This window comes from Mauremys reevesii, linkage group 1 (assembly GCF_016161935.1).
Source record: "Mauremys reevesii isolate NIE-2019 linkage group 1, ASM1616193v1, whole genome shotgun sequence".
In the NCBI taxonomy this organism is placed as follows: domain Eukaryota; kingdom Metazoa; phylum Chordata; order Testudines; family Geoemydidae; genus Mauremys; species Mauremys reevesii.
The window spans coordinates 156,268,398-156,288,842 of record NC_052623.1 but is presented as its reverse complement, the minus strand read 5'-3'; the positions used below and the strand labels follow the sequence as shown (position 1 = coordinate 156,288,842).

Genomic DNA, 20,445 nt, shown 5'->3' with positions numbered 1-20,445 from the left:
CAATCTGGATCAGTGACAAATCTTGCTAAATTAGTGTATCGCCTTTGGAAAGTACTATTCTAGCTACTGCTTTGTGTTCTCAACAAGAGAGCTTCAAAGCTCAGAGCTATCACCCTACTGATGCACAGAAAACACTTGATTAACCAGCTATTCAGACAACACAATGGTGTTGCACATAAACTTGAACACAAAAGAACAATAAATTAATTAGCAAGAGCTAATAGACTGAATTTAGGACATGGAAGGAAAAAATTTCTGTGCTCTATATCTGTCTCACTATGCATTGTTTGTCAATCTAACTTGCAGCTGGGGAAACTGAAGCAACAAAAGGATATAAATAAAAGGCCCTACTTGAATTGTGGGAAGATTGTCAAAAAATTGTGGCTGAGTTCTGAACAAGACATAGAAAATTGCAGAAAAGTAACAGTGGAAATTATTTGTGGTAATAAACTCCCTTATTATTTTTCTGCGATTTTCCGCTGTTGGCCACCCAGGGCTGAGAGTGGGAACATGGGGCTTAGAGCGAGGGCTTCTGCTGTCGGCTGCCCAGTGCTGACAGTGGGGGCTATCAAAACTGTGGAAGTCTAATATTGCAGAATCCACAATTTCTGAAATAGTACAAGTTAAGTGGGGCTTTAAGTATAAAGTTATCTCGCTAAGTTGTAACAAACCAACGAACAGCGGTCTGAAGATGTAAAAGGCAATGTAAATGCTAAGTATTCTTAACAGACCAACATGTCCATTATACTCTGAAAAGTTTAATAAATTCCAAGTAGAATCATTTGTTTTACAAACAAAAAATGTTTCATGGAATGAGGCACTTTTGTGGTTCCATTCTGTAAAACAAAAAGTTTCTCCAAATTTTTTTTAACTGGTTTCAAAGTAATTATATTAAAAATTAACATATAATAAAAACTGTAACTTACTTTGATGAGATTAGCACCTCCCTTTTCACAACCAATATGATATTTCTTTTCAGGGGTTTGGAATGCCAGTAACTCTTTTGTTACCCCAAGGTGGCCTTCTAAGATTGTCTCTTCAACACCTGTTTCTCCTGTTCTTTTCACTTCATCCTAACATTTTAAAAAAAAAATGTTAGAAGACTTGAAATTATAAATTTTTTGTAAAATTTACAACTAGATTTTAATATGAATTTTTGGAAAACCAATCCCTATAATTCACCTGATATTACAACTTACCCTAATCCTTTTAAGCCAGTCTATTTCATTATTAAGAAGAACTTCAGCATTGGGCACATTAATATTACTGTTGTAAGCGTAGTTAAGAAGGTGTCTTAATAGGGTGAAGTAGTCTCCTGAATGCTTAGCTCTTTCTCTTGCAGTACTCTATAACACAAAAATAAATAAATAATGTATAATTGATAAATGCCTTTATTTGGAGCCACTAAACCCAGTTTTGTCCTAAACTGAATAGAATTTTAATGGAAAAATAAAATGAAAATGTTTAAGATTTGAAGAAATTAACAGTTGTGTGCAAACTTAAAAATGACTTTTTTTTAACCTAAATATTTGAAAAGCAGCTTCTTTCACGAACTTGCAAAGATCAACTGAAGAGATGAAACATTTAGTACAGAGCCAGAAGTACACTGAATTTGAAAGTCCTGACAGGCACAGGAAATGAAGGAAGAACTGCTTCACAAATATGTAGCTTAAAAACAAATGTATTCATAATTTATGCATATTTATCTAATTTAAGGAGTAAACATTTTTTAAAAAGTTGCCATTTACTTTTAAAATAGTTACATTTTAAAAATATATTTGTAGTATTTGCATGAGACCATTTTTACCTCTATCAAATTGGAATTATCCTATAACACACTGCAATATAAGAGCCATAGCAGCATAATCAAAGAAAAAATGTTCAAAACATGTAAATTCAAGTGTATTATACATGGTAGTAATGTACTTTTTATTGAAATAATTTTATCCTATCAAACTGTACTAGAATAATGAAAGTGTTAATTTCAAATGCCTTACCCCTAACACAGTAAACAACAGTGTAATGAAGAAAAGCAGAGGTCTCTGTCCCATACAACACCTGGTAGCCATTAAAAAGAATTGTTCCTGTGCCATCTGACGAACAGTTCTGAAAACATTGAAAAAAACATCTTATTTTTCCCATAAAGGATAAATACAATTATAATGTGGGCTAAAAAAATAACTCTTGAAATTAGTGAAAATTTTGTTAGAAAGAGAAAACACACAAAACTGTAAATTATATATCAAACTGCAGCACAATATAATTATTTTTGGCAAAATGTAAGAAACAGCAATACCTTCACAGTTTAGTTATTGTCCCTCATTTGTTTTTTCTTTCAAGAGAATTACTCATTTATAAACCGAAAACTATAAAAAGAACCATTAATACAACAAACTTCTAAATATCTCACCTTGCTCTTTAAAACAAGATGAGCAAAAAAATCTGTGTTGTCATCTTTCAGTGAAAGTGACCTGCAAACAGATTGAACAAACACCCAGCAATTCTGTACGACTGCCAGCCCTTGCTCCGTGGTCCAATACCAACATGGTGACATTAACCCCACACTAGAATCCACTAGAGAGTGGGGTGGTCCATTAAGTACTTACAAAAACAAAAGGCCTCAACACGTTTGAAGACTGCAGTTTCTTTTTAAATATCTTGTACTCCATAGGGTGTAAACTACATTAAAAGAACCTTTGCAAAACGATGCAATACAGTATAAGAACAGTTTACTTCCTAGACTGTCTCCTTATTCCATGGCAGATGTAACTTCACCTGCATATTATGTATGTACTGGACATCAAATGAAGTCAAAACTGATGACCTGGACTTTAGTGAGACAAGAGAATGCAAAGTTTAAAACAAATTATATCCTGAATGCCCTTTACCTTTGCTATTTGTAACATTCAGCATATAATTGTCAAGTTACTGGACTTCTGGCATCCTAATTGCAGGTCATATTTTAAAAAATCAGAGTTGAAAATTTATGAACACGATGTACCTAACTATAAATTTTACATCGTGTTAAGAAAGTTCTTCCAGTCAAGTATGTAGTATGATTTACTGAGAATTCCCTTAAGTGATCAAAGTTTAAAATTAAATTCATATACTGAAAAGTAGGGGAGAAAGACAAAGATGTAATCAGAACACAGATAAGAAGAGAAGCTCTGAGTAGTCAAGTGGCTGGAAAGGATAGAGAATTGAGACGATCATGGTTTCTTTCATTAAAAATTGAGAGTAACATGCAACATAACATGCAGCAACGTATACATGTAAAAAAGAAAACAATACTGTATGTTCACAAATGGTTGGAATTTGATGAGACTTAATATCTTCACCATTTAAAATAAAATACTAGAAACCGGAACATGCAAAAAAGCTCTATTTAAAAGATATTTTTAAGCACAAGATCTTTATTTGGCAAACACACAATAGGACAAACATACAACAGGCCGAGTTCTCCAAACCAACACACACGTCTGTCACTGTGAACAACTGTCATTACACTAAGAACTATCAGATAAAATGATTAAATGAAGTAATTTTATACAACAGAATTCTTTTCTGGACATGGGTAGTGCTTCTCTTTTTGAAAATACTGGTGGCAGTTCAGAATCATCCAAAAAATTCCAGAGAGTTAGCTATTCCCCTCCCACTTTCATGCTCAATGAGTACTTTCACAGATGTATGGAATCATTAAAAAGTTTTATTATTAATATGTTATAATCTTCTAATACCTTCTTTAATTGTGCTAAATATACACCTCTACCCCGATATAACGTGACCCGATATAACACAAATTCGGATATAACGCAGTAAAGCAGTGCTCCGGGGAGGCAGGGCTGTGCGCTCCAGCGGATCAAAGCAAGTTAATATAATGCTGTTTCACCTATAACACAGTAAGATTTTTTGGCTCCTGAGGACAGCGTTATATCAGGGTAGAGGTGTTTATACACATGAACCTTGAATTGGCCATCATACATATATCCAGAAAAAAAATTAACTCAAGGGGGTGTGGAACTGCAGATAAATCAGTTACAGAAAAGAAATCTGGTACATTTTTTCCATTCTTGAACTGTTCCAAATATCTTGGGCGCCCAGGAGAAAGAGCAGTAAGAAAAAAAATAGTATGAAGGGAGAAAGAAAATAGAAGAGAATCATTTCCCCTTCTCTACAGTAAGACAGATTAGTAATTTTGGGATCACCTCTTGGATCATCTTCCTGCTAAAAAGACACTTCTGCTTGGGAGTGAAAAATAAAGCTTATAGTGTTTTATGAAAAAGTCTTGATGTTGACAAGGTGGCAATTTTATGGATTTCCCCTATTGTGGCTGACATATCTTCTGACCAGGAGACCACTGTGGAATACAATGAATGGGATCTGATCCCTTTTGGAATAGTCTATTTGTGGCTGAATAGGCTTCAATGATACAGCACTTGGTTCACTAGATACACAAAATATGGATGCATTGCAGATCCAGGCATTTAAAGGTGGAAGGAACTGAACAGGAATGATGTTTTCCTGAACTGATCAAGTATATTTTAATTGCTTCCCTCACAGTAGCATGTGCCATGCTTTTTCCTTTTGATGTGGAGTATTTGAGCAAAATGAGGGGAAAATATTTCTTGCAACGTATGAAAAGTTAACATTTTGTAACAAAAGATTTTAGAGTCCAAAGAGCCACTGTTTTTTCCCCTCTTGAAAAATGCAGTAAGTCTTGTATCTTAACAGCAGAGATTTGGTGACCACTATGCCTTTATGGAACAGAAATACAAAGTAATTGTATACAGTAGATTTTGAATAGATGGGTTAAGAGAGATCCCAGACATAAAAGATAAGAGATAACTGCTGGTTTGGTTAGAGATGCTGCTCTAACAAACTTGGAGGCTGATCTACATCAGACTTGGATGAGCCTGAGTCTGAGACTGGTTTATACTAAGACATGGAATGCAATGGTGGTTGGTACATGATCAGGTTTAGTTCCAATGTGTAGGACACACAGAAGAGCTGAAACACGTCATATTTCCTAGGATTGATCTATTGTGAACACCAGTGGGATGGATGGAAGGCTTGCAGCACCTGTTACTATGAAGGGATATTGCAATGTTTAGGAGTTGCTGTTCAACAGTCCTGGGATAAGTGCTCCAGCCTGTTAGTAGGCTGATAGAGTGGAGACATGAGATCTCTACTTGGTCTGAGTACCATACCTTCAATACCTGTTTCGGGGGATGAAAACAACAGATGTCTTACTCCCTTTCATCTTTTGACATATCGGCCTAGTAGTGGAAGAGTAGAGGAAAGGTAGAAAAGCCAATCTGCAAATTTGTGAGCCTGTTTCCTGGTGAAGGAGACCCTTGCCTTTGAGTTACATCTAGATAGCTCTATGGCATCTCTAGTGGTGTACCTTTGAAATATGAGCAGAAACACTTCTGTTGCAGGGGCAATTTAAGGACCATTCTGAGATGTTTATCTGTTAATTGCTTAGCCAGTTTCCTCTTGTTTTCAGGGTACTCCCTTACACTTGACTGCCATAACAGAAGGTAGGTGACATTTTGCCCACAAAAGAATCTGAACTGCTTTGACATTTAGATTTGAGTTTCTTGTACCCTGCTGTTCATTTATGTATGCCAGGAGCACTGTGTTGCTTGACTGAAACAGCACATGACCTTGCTCTCAGGAGATCTGGGAAGTCCTTAAGAGCCAATCCAACTACTTTCCTCTAGGAAGTGATAATTCTGAAGATATGACACTAAGAAGATCTGAGCTTGACCATGTTCCCTGTGTATTATGGTTCTTCGGATATGCTCCCCAATTCCAAAGCCTGGCAAACGTGGCTAAGATTAGAGGGAAATGCGGAGAGGAGATCATCATCATATTCCAGGCCCCTAAAAATAAATCTGGAAGCTCTCTCTTATGTGAACTTGCCTGTTGATAAAACTCTTTGCATAAGATCAGAAGACCTATGTTCTGGATATTCTTTAAATGTATCATAAATGCTTATTGCCAAAGAATGGAGAGGGCCCTCTGGGTTGCTTCTAGTGGTTCCAGGGGAAGGCTGTTTGGATGAGCAGGTCCTCTAAGAATGGGTATAGAGAAGTTCCTAGAGTTTCTTAGCTGGATTATCACCACTACTAGTAGTTTTACAAACACTTGAGGAGGTAAACAGTACAAGTAGTTACCCTTTGGTCAGCTGACTAGGCTGACATCCTTCATTATGCTAAATCTGGTTTGCTTCACCATGATGGTGGAGAAGGGAAAAAACAGAGATAAGGAGCTCAGTGGGTGACCCCATATAAGGGGGAAGAGTCCCTTAAATTTTAGTGCATGTGAGAGAGTGAGAAAAATTGTTAGCTAATGGCACCATATCATCTTTAAAGGCTGGGATGGTAATGGATGAGTCAGGAGAGCTGAAGTGCTGCTCTGTTTAGCAAGTTGGACACAGAATTAAGATGCGAGGAAAAAAAGGGGTGTGGGTCAAGCCCCAGAACGCAGATAGGTTTGAACTGCCTCTAGTGTTTGCAGGAAGAAAGACCCAATACAATTGTCTCATACACTGGGAAACAGGTCAGGATACAGAAACAGAACAAAATGTCTCAAAACTAAAGCACCACTTCAAATTTGGTCCCAGTTAGCAGCAATCAAAAGTAAACACTGTCTCTTAACTGTTCACTAGTAGTCTCTAACCTAGCAATCAAAGGCATAATCTAATGGCTGGAAGCTTAAGTCAGCAAAGTTCTGACTGGTAATAAGACAGTTTTAACAGCAAGGTAATTAACCACTGGAATAGATTACCAAAAGGATCTTATAAATTCTCCATCATTTGGAGTCTTCAAATCAAGACTAGATGTCTTTCTAAAATGCTCTAGTTAGACCACAAATTGTGCCAAGATGCAAGATTCAGAGAGAATTCTACGACCTGTGTTAAGCAGCAGCTCAGTTTAGATAAAATGGTCCCTTTTCTGGCCTTCAAATTTATGCATACTTCACTTTGAATTCTGTAGTCCAGTTACTGATGCATAAATGCTCAGAACAGAAAACTCCTCATTACAAATGGCACCTTTGCTGACCAGTTTTAGTAGTCTCCTATGACTGAAGGGGTCTCGATACTTAGCTTTGAGGTGGGGTTGTTATGCTTCTACTATGTGTGTTCTGTAAACAGGTTACTTCACTTTCTAGTGCAGTCAATCCAATACCTTTCATAAGTAAATTTACTTTAATATTTAAAATTCATCCTAAATGTAACTTGTAAGATGTTCAGATCAACTGTAAGTTAATTCTGTGATTTATCAGCACTGAGAAATATACAGTATGTTATATTAGCACCAGATGTTTATGCAAATGCCAAATGTAGTTAAATGTTAAGACTCATGAGTCAGTTCTTGCAGCAATACAAGGAGTTGCTAATTATCATTAAGACATGATTTGTCATTACAAAATAACAGATGTCATTCATAGTAATAGGAAACAATATTTAGGATAGTTCTTTTGGTTGCTCCTTTCAATGTCAAAATATTAGCCACACTAGTAGGACCAAACAGATTAATTCGAGAGTGGCCAAACCATGGCTCATGAGCCACATGTGGCTCAGTTAAAGTGCAGCTCACTTTAAAGTGAGGCTTGGGGGTGGGGGGGGAGGAGGGGAGAGAGCTTGGAACATCTGCCTTGCAGTGGGATGGTGGTGTAGGAGCTTCTGTCCAGCGACAAGAGGGGGTTGGGGCTTCAGCCCTGTGGTGCGTGCCTGCTGGGGCTTGGGGTTTCAGCAGGAGCAAGGCTGAAACTCAGAGCCCCAGCTGAAGCTCCGACCCTTGGCCAGTGTGCCCCGACTCTTGAACTTCTGAAGATTGTTGTATAAGGCTCAGCAAGCTTGGACACTCCTGGATTAAATCATATAGCAAAAGGAAACCTAATACAAAGTGGTCTGTTGAATGTTCATGTAGAAAAAAATTCAATAGTAGAGTGTGATCCATGACAGACTGCCAGTTCTCACATAAAAAAAGATCCAAAAAGTATGTAACTGCAAATCACAAATTCCTTGCCTTGTCAAAAAAACCAGTTGAAAGAGGATGTAGAAATCTATTTGCTTGAGATATCACTTATAGCTGCTATGACAAAAAGAGTATACTGCTGGAAAAGTCACAATAAATCAAATACTATAGTTATGTTGTTGGAAAAAAATAGAAGATCTAGACTGACATTCCATGGAGAAGATTTTACAATATAATGGTCTTTATTTTAAAATGAACTACTTCAAATTTAAAAGTTATGAGCATTAACCAAGCATCAAACCATTTAGTAATGGAGAACATATGAAGCAGTGTGTAACACACACTACAGATGCAAATCCCTAAAGGGAACTTGCTCTCAACAGTGCTGGTTTACTGCACAAACACAGCATGGCACATATTAGATATAACTGGACATGGACGACCTCATCATGAATAGTGGGTACCTCACCTACATCAATCAAAAATTGCAGGGGGAATGGATATTTTGCCTCATCTACATTTGATTGCCTTTCTGTCTCTGAAGGAAAACTGAAATTTCTGTACACACAAAGTCTGATGAGAAAATCTTGATGGATCTATGCAGTGTTTCATTTCCCAATAAATGAAACATACTTCTAGATCATTTACACATGGAGTATGAGATCCATTTCCTGGAATTCAGATCATATTAGGGATTTATAAAAGAAAATTCTTGTAAAGGAAAATGCTACTATTAAATCAAATGCAGATGCTAGATTCTTGAATAATCCTATACTAAACTGTCCCAGAGATGTCAGGCATTATTCAGGCTTGCACAATCAGGACTGCACAGCTTTTTAAAAAAAAAAAAAAAGTCTTCCACCACTGCATCTGAAGTTCAAGGAGAGGTGAACAATGAACACCTTTACATATATCTCTGCTGCAACCACCCTCCAGGTTTGATGTGTATGTACATATACTTGGAATCAAAAAACCCTTGATTTTATATTATAGAAAGGCAGCTTTAAAAATACAAGAGACTGGTGAAATAGACATCTATTTAATATCTGTTAGGGTGATTAAAAATAAAGTTAAGCAAATTGTGTTTGTTTGCATTTCTTTTTACTACAAGCTATGCAAACTAATATGTAAATTAATTAGGTGTGGCTCTCAAACTTTTGTGAAGCTGCTAAGGCAACATTCAATATCACAAAGTAATAGCAGCCTTGTTAACTGCAGCCTATGATAATGCAGGGATACTTAATTGTATGGCTAAACAACACTACTGTAAACCCAGTACTGTGGAATGATATATACCATTTGGTTGTGATTGATTCTCAAAATATTCCTAAACAAAATATTATGAGGAATGGGCTATTACTGTTCATGTCACATTTTACTGTTATGTTTATGATTCATAGAATTCATTTGCAGTAACTGATCTCAGAAGTTGAAAAAACAGCATCTTGAAACACATTGTGTGTCAGTTGCTTTCACACCCAGAGTCTGGCCTTTTGAAGGCTTTCAAGCAAACCAACAGATAGAATGTGTCCTTGCTTCAGGTTGATTTCAAGTAATTATGCTTATTCTCCAGTATTAAGCCACCCCACTCCCCCGAAAAAACTTGACACCTGAAGTTCATGTTTCTTGGGGATATCCTCAGCTCATATATAACTAAGTTCAGTTATCCTGGTGCCAGTGATTCAGTCTTAGATAATATAGCAATCCACGTCAGCCAGCGTGAATGTTAAGAGGTAACCACTTCACAAATGTTTCTCAACAGATAAAGAATTTGTTAGAAGATGCACACAGAAAAAATGTTTTTTCAACACTAGTGTATTAGATGCGTTATATGTTAGAGAAAATGTCTGGGAAGTTAATCACAGAACTTCATGCAGAGTAGTGTAGAAATCTTTACAGTTTGTCACATCTAGAAGGAAAAGAAATCAAACACTATGGGTGAAATCCTGACTCCATACAAGTCCATTTCAAAACCTATATTGACTTCAATGGGGCTAGGATTTAACCCAGATAACTAACATTCAACAGATTGGACAACCATGACTTAATTCACTTGTACCTATTGTTGATCTTTTATAAACTGAATTAAAATATCTGATGTCACAGTCATGGAAAGCACTGACAGAACAACAGAACTAAGAAGTCTTTAATAAAAATAATAGTTTTGTAGATAATGTTTTAGTAACCCTCAACATTTAATGACAATCAAAGTGCTGCCACCTGGAAGTCTTCCAAAACCAGCAAAAACTACACATTTACATTTGACATTACCAGTCACATTTGCTGCTTGTGAAAATTTTTTGAACAATTAAAGTTTACCTGAGAAGCACAATGTTACTAAGTTTTCTATCTGCATTCAGAGTTTTATACTTAGTTAAGACCCACACCTCCCGATTCACTAGCTAGACAAACTTACAGATTTTCAGATGAAACAATGATTGTGCAGGTAAACTGGTGTAACATTATTTATGTGTATTAACAATCCATGTACCACAGACACACATTTCATAATCTGATTAATATTTAAAAGGGTGGCATGAACATTGAATAAAATATGATTTTTCATGGGAGTGATGATTTAGTGTAAGAGGACCTTACGATTCAATGCTAGCTTGAAACCTTTCTATAAATGATGAAGCTTTGCCTCTGCATTCATGTAACAGGAGAAAATTAACCTATGACAAAGTTCTATCCCGCTGACATTACTTAAGTATTTTATAGCTATCATATTTAACTTTTTTAAATGGCATTAAATATAACATCTACTGGTCTTTTTGGAAGCTTAATAAGCACTCTGCCAAGTCAGTTGGACATTTATAATACATTAAGTCTTGTCTTCTCACTCTTACCAGTAGAAGGAAAGAATTAGAGTTTTTGAACAAATGAGTACAAGTGAAAAAGTAACAACATTAGTGTTACTAATACATGCATCACATTATGAACAAAAGTCAGAATGGCCAAATACCCTTTTCAGGAGGTCTCAAACATGAGTGTTTCAAAAGTCAGTTAAACCTCAGAAAAAACTCAAACAGCACAATTCTGAGTGGTGCTGAACACCTGTAACTCTCTGATTTCAATGAGAGTTGGCGAGACACAGAACCTAGTTACAAAGTTACATTGCTACGCAGAATACTAATACATATTTGTACATGACTAACCAATCAAAAAAACAAAAACATTTTGAACTTACCATAGGTTGTCAAAAAATTAATACAAAGCAAACCAACATTGAAAGTCTTTAGTATTTCTGTACAAAAAATTCCTTGTAGTTAAAAAGAAGATAAATAGCTGGACCATCTACTTTGTGTTTTAGATTAATTTGTACAGTGTTTTGAAGAGATAAAAAGCTATACAAGTGTTATTTATTTTAAATCACTTACTTGCTGTGACAGTGCAAAAGCAAGTCAATGATAAATGTCTGCCATGCCTTTTCTTTACTAAGTGCATCCAATGCTGTTGGAATCAAAGCAAAACACAAGGTCATCACCTCCAAAGCTTCACAGCAAACTTGTTCATCTTCCATGTCTGGCTCATTGCCTGCATTTGTCTGTAAAGTGAATCAAATGAGCAGCATGAATGGATATGGAAAAGTGCAACAAAGCTGTCTGGCATCTAGCTGTACACTTAAAACACAAAGGGATACCGAGAGTGTGTGTCCCAATGCCCAACTAAATCTATAATGCAAGTTATCACGTACGTTGATTCAGTCCTCTCTTCCCTATACGCTTTTCACTCACCTGCTGCATCTTGTCTTAAATGATAGGTTCTCTGGGATAAGAACTGTCTTACTATCAATCTGCACAGTACCTAGCAAAGTGAGGTGCTGACCTGTTTGGGTCCTGCAGGTGCTAGTGTAATACAACTAATGCATAGTAATACACCTCTACCTCGATATAATGCTGTCCTCCGGAGCCAAAACAAATCTTACTGCGTTATAGGTGAAACCGCATTATATTGAACTTGCTTTGATCCACCGGAGTGCGCAGCCCCGCCCCCCTGGAGCACTGCTTTACCGCGTTATATCCGAATTTGTGTTATATCGGGTCGCGTTATATTGAAGTAGAGGTATATATGCAGAAGCGACACCTTTTTATACTTGAGTAACAAGCACTTGGATCTTAGTTATACTTGTTTAGTTACTTTTCTTTCCAACTTTAACATTGGTAGCTTCTTAAATACATTAACCAATTAACCATTAACATTGTTTCACTTGAAGTCACATTTTTCAGGAACATAACTGCAATGTTAAGCGAGGAGTTTCTGTAGTTATACCAGATTAGAAAGGCAAAACTCAGAAAAAAGATGTGAAACAGGATGCATATCCTTTTGGTACACAACTGAAATCCTCCCCAGCAAAAGACAGTTCACCCACTCCAACACAACAATAGTCATTCCCTCTACGGAGATAAGAAAGCAACACAGCTTAGACAATTTTTATTTCTATTGGGGAGGGAGGGGACTAAAAACCGCTTAAGGCTCTAGGCACTCTAACACACAACTACAATACAATTCAAATCTCAGAAGCATTAAAATGATCAATTCAGAGAAGCTCAGCCAGTCACTTACAAAAACTAAAAAGCATATTCAGTCTTCTTCAAAAATCTTATGAATAAGCAGACCCCCATTTAGAGTGAGCATATGCACACATACTGTATATGTACATGTATTAAAAATACTACTAATTTAATGTTAAGACTGAGAAATTAAGCACTCAAGGACCCAGAAAAGTTACTAAAGGGCACAAAAACCTCTAGCAGCTGTACCTGTTAGACACCTCGGACATGAGCTTCACTAATTCCCCTCAGGTAAGGGACCAGATCCTCAGTAGGCAATAGACACAAATTCAGCTGTGGCAACACAGGCTGCATGGCCGTCCCACTGCATCCCCAAGCCAGACAACTGAAGGGTCATCCCAGGCACAAGACAATATGAACCCAGGCCGATGGGACAGGATACGTGCACACCCTGAAATGTGCTGCTGAGGAGGGCCAAGATCCCCGCAAAGTCTTATGCACCGCTGGGCAACACCACCATGTTTTTATATGCCCCAGGAGAGCCATTACTTTGCAAACTGCACAAGGAGGAGGGATGAATATTGGTTGGGAGCTTGGGGGAAGACCAAGGAAGCACGGATAGCAGTTTTGTGGAAGAACTGAGGTGCAAAATGGAGGAGCTAGTGGATAGAAGTTACTATCTCTGTATGTTACTGCTAGTTGCTCACTTCCCCCCCCCCCCCCGCCCCAATAAAAAGGAAAGTTTCTAATGCAGTGCAAATGTGGAGTTTAAAATTTTGCAAGCAGAGCTGTACTTCAAACACAGCAGAGTTGTCATCCTGCATTGCTTTAGAAAGCCCTAAGGAGTTGCTCTATGGTTCTCAGGTGCTCAGGAAGAAGTTCTTAGTACTCCTTTCCTAAAATCAGAAAAGAATTTTCTTCAGCTCAAATAAGCCAAATTTGGATTGTTATATTTGGGCCATTTTTGAGATAATACGTAATGTTTCTGACTGGAATATAGGCGCCCCTTCTAACATAACTAAAAAATGGCTGAACTGATTTTGTCAAAGCTTCTGCAAGGTGATTTTAAAAAAAAAAGGGCAGGCACACAATATAAAATCCAAAATTAATTTATTTGAACAAGCTTTGAGCCAATAGGACATATACCAAATTTCAACCTTACCCATCACCAACAGTAATTATTATATGACAGTATTATAGAGGGGTATATATACATATGCATTTTAGATGACAGATAGAAAGATCACAGGGTTAAGTATGTGGGAAGAAGAGAAGGGTGTGAAAAGGAGATAATGAGGAAAAGTGGTAGAAGGAGAGGACAAAGCAAAGAAAGTGTGCCTTAGAATTCATGCTCTCTAACAAACTTTTAGTGTACACCAGCAGGGTCTACACAAACTAATGTGCAACACATCTGTGCACTGGTAACTGAGGCTATGCTAATTTTTCTTCTTTGGGTGGCAATCAAGAAACAAAAGATTTATGATCACTGCATTAGATAATCTGACATCTTTGGCATGTTAAGTGATTTGAGGATGCAGACAGAATCCCAACTCCTCAAGAAGACCAACTATGCTGCACAATCCATCTCCTTCTACAAAGGCGGTGGTTTGTTTGTTTTTTTATTATTTGGGGGAGGGAGGGAGGGCTGGGGGGAGGAGGCCAGGAAGGAGTCCTGTGATCTAGAAGCAGGGTAACATACAGTCCTGTAGTGGTCCAAGCTTATCTCTTTGTTTAGCGCAAGAATTGGCTGGGCTGTGGAATTATCACTCAGATCCTCTGGGTAGGGAGCACTTCAAAAGTCTCTCTCTGTGCCATGGCTTAAGATGGTGCTGATCTGGTTTTGTGGAAAACCAAAGGCAGTCCTCCCTGACCAGAAGGGCTGCTGTAAAGTAAGGCTTACTGGGGTGGTAAGGAAGAATTCCAGAAGAACCTGGACCCACTTTCTAAAATACATTTTAATTTTTAATATACAAGAAAAATAAATTAACCAGATGATTTAAATGAGTTTTGAACTTTAATTTCTAGACTCTAGTTTTGAGGATTCTGACCGGGGCGGCTCTAGTAATTTCGCTGCCCCAAGCACGGCGGCAAGCCGCGGGGGGCGCTCTGGCGGTCGCCGGTCCCGCGGCTCCAGCGGATCTCCTGCAGACGTGCCTGCGGCAGGTCCGCCGCAGCCGCAGGACCTCCGGACCCTCCGCAGGCACGCCTGCGGCAGGTCCGCCACAGCTGCCTGCCGCCCTCCCGGCGACAGGCAGAGCGCCCCCTGCGGCATGCCGCCCCAAGTGGTCTGGAGCCGGCCCTGATTCTGACAACTCGGACAGACAGCTCTCAAAGTTCCACTGAAAAATCAAAATTGTCAAAAATCAAAATTGTCTCCATCCTCCAGCAGGTAGAATCTAATTGGTATGCCAGCTTTTAAAAAAAAAATCTAGTTTTTTTTTCCCCCACAAGTGTAATGCTTTGGAGAAAAGCAGATTAGTCAACTGCTCCCGGCTGTGAAATTGTTAAATACCCGAAATAGTCACAGGTATGTTTTTGTAATACTTCAGAACAGGCCTACAAAGAAACTTACATCGGTATAACTACATCGCTCAGGGGCGTGAAAAATCCACACCCATTAGCAACAGAGTTATACTTACCTATCCCCTTTTGTAGCCAGCGCTACAACAATGGGAGGGCTTCTCCCATTGACAGCTACCCTCTCTAGCAGAGGTGGATTTTAACTATGCTGATGGGAGAACCTCTCCCATTGGCATAGTAGTATTTTCACTGAAGTGCTGCAGCTGCACCACTGCAGTGTTTTAAGTGTAGACGCGCCTTGAGTATTACAAAGTAACTATTCTACAGTAATTTCTTGTGGTCTGTGTTCCTACCCTGTTGCCTCTATCACTTAAAACTTGGATTTTGTGCAGTTTTCTCCTCCATCATACCCCTCATTTCTGCCATTTCTCCCCTTCTTCCATTTTACTTTGTTTCCTCCTGTCCCACTTTTGCTTTTATCCCTCCTTCACTCTGCTTCTGCTATTTCTCCTTTCTTTTTATAGTTTGTTCCCAAGTGTTTTTTCTTCATTTCCAGTGTCACCTCATATCACATTTCATGCTTACATAGCTCTGGGCTTCTCTGCGTGACACACTGATCTACTCCGCACTAACCTGCCATGCACTAAGTATCCATGTGGACTCTGGTGACACTCACTAAAAGTCTCCTGTTGTGCTTTAATCTACTCCTTTTTCATAGCTGGGGTAGAGCAAAGCACATCAAGGAACTTTTTGTGCACAGTAGCAGGGTCCATGAGGACAGTCACTGCACAGCAAGCTAGCATGGGGCAGATTTACACCTCCACTTGCCACAAACTGTTTGTGCAGACAAGCCCTCTTGTTTAATACATGCATCAGTATCAGTGGCACAAACACCACAGAGAATGGTTGACATTGATGTTTGTGTACAGAGGGTGAAATTCTCCCTGTGCAAAGAACTAGCACAAGGCCTGTGCACAGTTTAAGTTTCATCTACGTCTTATTTTCAGGGTTTAAATTGTTTTTAAAGTGTTGCACAGGTCTTGTGTTAGCCTTCTCAATGAAGTGATTTCACCTCAAGGTGAAACTGGGTGAGAATCTAAAACAAATGTGAGAAATTCTTAAAGCAAAGTGAAATGGCATTTAAAATTAATGTGTAGGAAAGATTCTCCTCAACTTGTGTATAATTCACAACTTCATCCATCCAACTGTAGTTCCTCTAGTTATTTCTGTGGCCATATCCATTCCTATTTAAGATACATACTCACTGCCTAACGTTTTCAATTCAATCTTTAAATATATAATTTAGAAATACAAATTGTAAATCCTGAAACAGACAGAGTCAAGGTTCAATTGTGACTTTGCCACAAAGCCACAGTAAACAGCAGCACATTGTTGCACTGCTATACTCCCCACCTGGTTTTCTTGTTATTCTAAGACAGGGGTAAACTGTGCCAGGTCTATAGCACAGCACAGCAGAGGCTCTCCAGTATGCCAGGGCAGCTGTATTGGCTAGAGTGCTGGTAGAAAAGGAGACAAGGAGCCAAGACTTCAAGAAGTTCTGCCCTAGTCTGCTCCCTTCCACAAACCTGGATGTGGATCCCTCCCACACTCCTTTTTTATGATCTGTGTAGCAAGTGCAGAAACTTATGGGAGCATCTTCTGCTTCTCTAATACCACACCAGCTTAACCAGAATTTAGCCCTATTAGTAAACTTCAAATAAAGGGAGGATTATTCTTCTTAGTGAAGAACTCATTTTGTGAGAAACTGAACAGGATACCTAGGCAATCAGGAGTGCTAGGACTACTAAGCTAGCTAAATGAGAAGCTGCTTTTTCTGGAAGTAAAGCTAATTTTCTGTAAACTAAAAATTTAAGCAAAAGGTCTAGTATACAAAGAATAAAAGCATCCCACCAAATTCCTTCTTCCTTTACTTAGCTAAGTGAGGAGCAGTGCCAGATTAACTTTAAAAATTCAGAGGGGATAGTGAAGAGACATGTGAGACAAATAGAACTTGCTCTTTCCAGAATTCAGCAACTTCCTCAACTACATCACCCCACGATACACATGTATTTGCAATACAATTCTAGGAGTCAGTTATATTATTAGTTTTAAAATTTTATAAGCCAATGTTGATAAATTGAAGGTTACTTTTATAAGAACAAGGTTCTGAGCAGTGTACACCAAGGGGAAAAAGATCCAAAAGCTTGAGACAGTATAAACATTTTATATGATACCCAGAAATATCTTTATGACTGGCCTAACCCACCCCTTAAATCCTGTATATGGAAAGATCTGATATTTTAACTCCAAGTATGTGCATAAGCAATTAAGGAAAATAAACTGCTATACATGCTATCACTCAGTTTTACCAATGCTTCAGTGTCAATTTCAAAATCCAATTTCTTCCAAAAAAGGGAGGCCAACAACATTTTTCATTACATATATGCCTACTCTGAGCTTTAAAAACTAAAGCATTTGAATTATCTAAATTACAAAAGTACACCTGAAAAATTTAGTATGTAACAAATGCTTATTTCACATTTGGATACAATAGAAAAAATGTAACTTCAAATTTAAGAAATTTCAGCCCCAAAATAACTGAAAATAGACACATAGCATGGAAGTACCATCTCAATCTTAACTACAGTATCACAACTGTGACCCTACATTAGAATCCAACGTATATTACCAACAAGAATATAACTACTTGAAGATAGGTCACATTTTGAGCCTATATTACTTGACACTGTCCTTTTTATAGCTGACCAAATAATTAAATAGAAAAAGAAGTTGCTTAAGAATTCTTACCTTTTCATAAATTTTACTAATTTCCTCATTTGAGCTGAACACCAGCTGTACTGACCCACACCCTGATGCCCAGACAATTTTTTGTACTGCTCTAATAACACAGATATCAGGGATGTATTTTGAAGCCTGGAGACAAAGAAATAAACAAACCATGGCAACATTAAAATACAGTTGCTAGTAATATTAAAATGGACTCTACACCATTACGGCAACTAACCTAGTAAAAATAGAATCTTTACACTACTTTAAGACATTTTATATTGAAACAAAAAAGATGATGCTATAACTTAGAAATGCTTGTGTCTTCATTTATCATTTTACACTTCACTTTCATCTTAGCAATGCTCATGAAAGCCAAATGTATGTATTAGGTAGTGTCTCAGGATCTTCCTTCACGCCACTATAGTTACTGAGATAAGTATTATAAATTGATATTAGGTAAGTGATAAAAATATTTGATCCCGGCTAAAATTTAGCAAAAAAAGATGAAAATTATTTTTTTTAAAAACAATATTGAAAATAATCTGCTCAGCCATTTTTCATTAGAGAAGTATACATAAAATATACATTTACTGGATTTGTCTGCTTAGCTCTCAACTCCAAAACAGCTGTGATTTGGAAAGCAATTAGACTACAAAATGGCATAACTAATTTTGATATTAAGAAAAATAACCAGGATATTGCATGTTAGCTACTATCCAAGCACAGAAGAGTTCATCCAAACCCCTAATTAATTTTCAAAAGGAATTTTGCTACACATAGGCCATACAAAGTTTATCACAGATCCGAACACCTGCAAAGGTAACCTGAGTCTTGTTTTATGAATGAATTACTAGAATGCAACAGTTTTGGGGCATAGTTCCTAGTTTATATACAGTAACTCCTCACTTAAAATCGTCCCAGTTAATGTTGTTTCGTTGCTGATCAATTAGGGAACATGCTCATTTAAAGTTGTGCAATGCTCCCTTATAATGTCGTTTTGGCAGCTGACTGCTTTGTCCACTGCTTGCAGGATTCTCTGGAAGAGCAGCCCCTCCTTGTGGGAATTAGAATCACAGGGGACCAGCAACCCTCACCCCCATCAGCTCCCCTAAATTCCCTGTAAGGTATGTGGCTCAGCAGCTGCCCAGCAGCAGTTCAGCTGTCTCTCCCCCCACTGCCGTGCTACTCCTGCCCCACCCTCAGCCTTGAAGCTGCTCCCTGGAGCTTCCTGCTTGCTGGGGGAGAAGGGTGCTAGTATCAGGATGTCTAGTATCAGTTTTTGCAGCTACTGCCCTCCATCTATTGTGTTCCCTCCCTCTTTCCTCAGTCTATGCTGCCTTGTAGAATGTGAGGCTAAATTAACAGCAGCATATTAACCCTTAAGGGCTCAGCCGAGCACTAGTTAGTTCATCATTAGCAGCAAGGCAATCCCTGGGAAATATTCCACCTTTTTACTCCAGGACCTCAACCAAGCTTCACAATCATTCATTGCTTTGTACAATATTAAACTGTTTGTTTAAAACTTATACTGTATATGTACATAATGTCTTTTGTCTGGTGAAAATTTTTTTCCCCTGGAACTCAACCCTCCCCAATTTACATTAATTCTTATGGGGAAATTGGATTCGCTTAACATCATTTCGCATAAAGTCGCATTTTTCAGGAACATAACTACAACATTAAGTGAGGAGTTACTGTACTAAATTTTTGAAGCTGTAGCATCATTTTTATCAGTGACTAATTGCTGCAAAAGAGTTGTTCGTTTTCCAAGGGCTAGTCTACACTTACCAGCCGGGTCGATGCGGTGAGTTCGACTTCTCGGAGTTCGAACTATCGTGTCTAATGTGGACGTGATAGTTCGAACTCCGGAAGCGCCGCGGTCGACTCCGGTACTCCACCACTGCAAACGGCGGTGGCGGAGTCGACCTTGGAGCCGCGGACTTCGATTCCGCGGCGTCTGGACGGGTGAGTAGTTTGAACTAGGGTACTTCGAATTCGGCTACGCTATTCACGTAGCTGAATTTGCGTACCCTAGTTCGACCCCGCTTCTTAGTGTGGACCAGCCCCAACATGCTTTATAAAGGTGTGGTTCATTTAAAATATGCAATCAGAGTGAAATATTACATCTTTCCTGCCTCCCCTCCAACCTCATCCTCATACACAAATACAAATCCTTAAAATTCTTCTTCAGGAAGGAAAACTAGCAAAAGGTACGAGTTAAGGACCAAGTTTTAGTTTTGAGGAGTACTGCATCTCCTTCCTCCTCCCCTTGACCACATTTGTGTCATAGAACGTAAACTTGGTTTTATATGCCATAATCTCCTTATAGGAACACCTAATATAATTTTTTTTAAGATGGAGGATATGGTATTTGAGAATATTCATAGCAAATTATATAGGCCAACCTTTAAACAAACAAAAAATTATAAAAACCATATGCCTCAAGACAGGCTTGCAGGTCCAGACGCTGGCATCTAAGTAAGTGGCCTGGCTTTCCAAAGTGTTGAGAGCGCAGAAGTTCCGAAGCTGTCTAATTTGAGACATTTTTTAAAATCCTGGTCTCTGCCTCTTTTTAGATACTAAAAAAAAGTATTCTGTATAACATTAACTGTACTCACTTTATATAATGAAGAAGA

The 20,445-nt window shown here is 38.2% G+C and overlaps 1 protein-coding gene across 4 annotated transcripts in view; it reads right to left on the bottom strand.

Annotated features, from left to right (window-relative positions):
* The window catches only part of USP9X (ubiquitin specific peptidase 9 X-linked), a 202,218-nt gene that overhangs the window by 49,756 nt on the left and 132,017 nt on the right, over positions 1–20,445 (bottom strand). For 3 of the 4 annotated variants that reach the window (XM_039522093.1, XM_039522099.1, XM_039522083.1), the window contains exons 25-29: positions 17,828–17,953; positions 11,366–11,532; positions 1,998–2,106; positions 1,200–1,346; positions 927–1,073 (exon numbers count right to left, since the gene is read on the bottom strand). In XM_039522093.1, coding sequence (XP_039378027.1) covers positions 927–1,073; positions 1,200–1,346; positions 1,998–2,106; positions 11,366–11,532; positions 17,828–17,953 — 696 coding nt within the window. The remainder of the gene's footprint in view (positions 1–926; positions 1,074–1,199; positions 1,347–1,997; positions 2,107–11,365; positions 11,533–17,827; positions 17,954–20,445) is intronic. The other variant, XM_039522109.1, reaches the window with a different exon arrangement.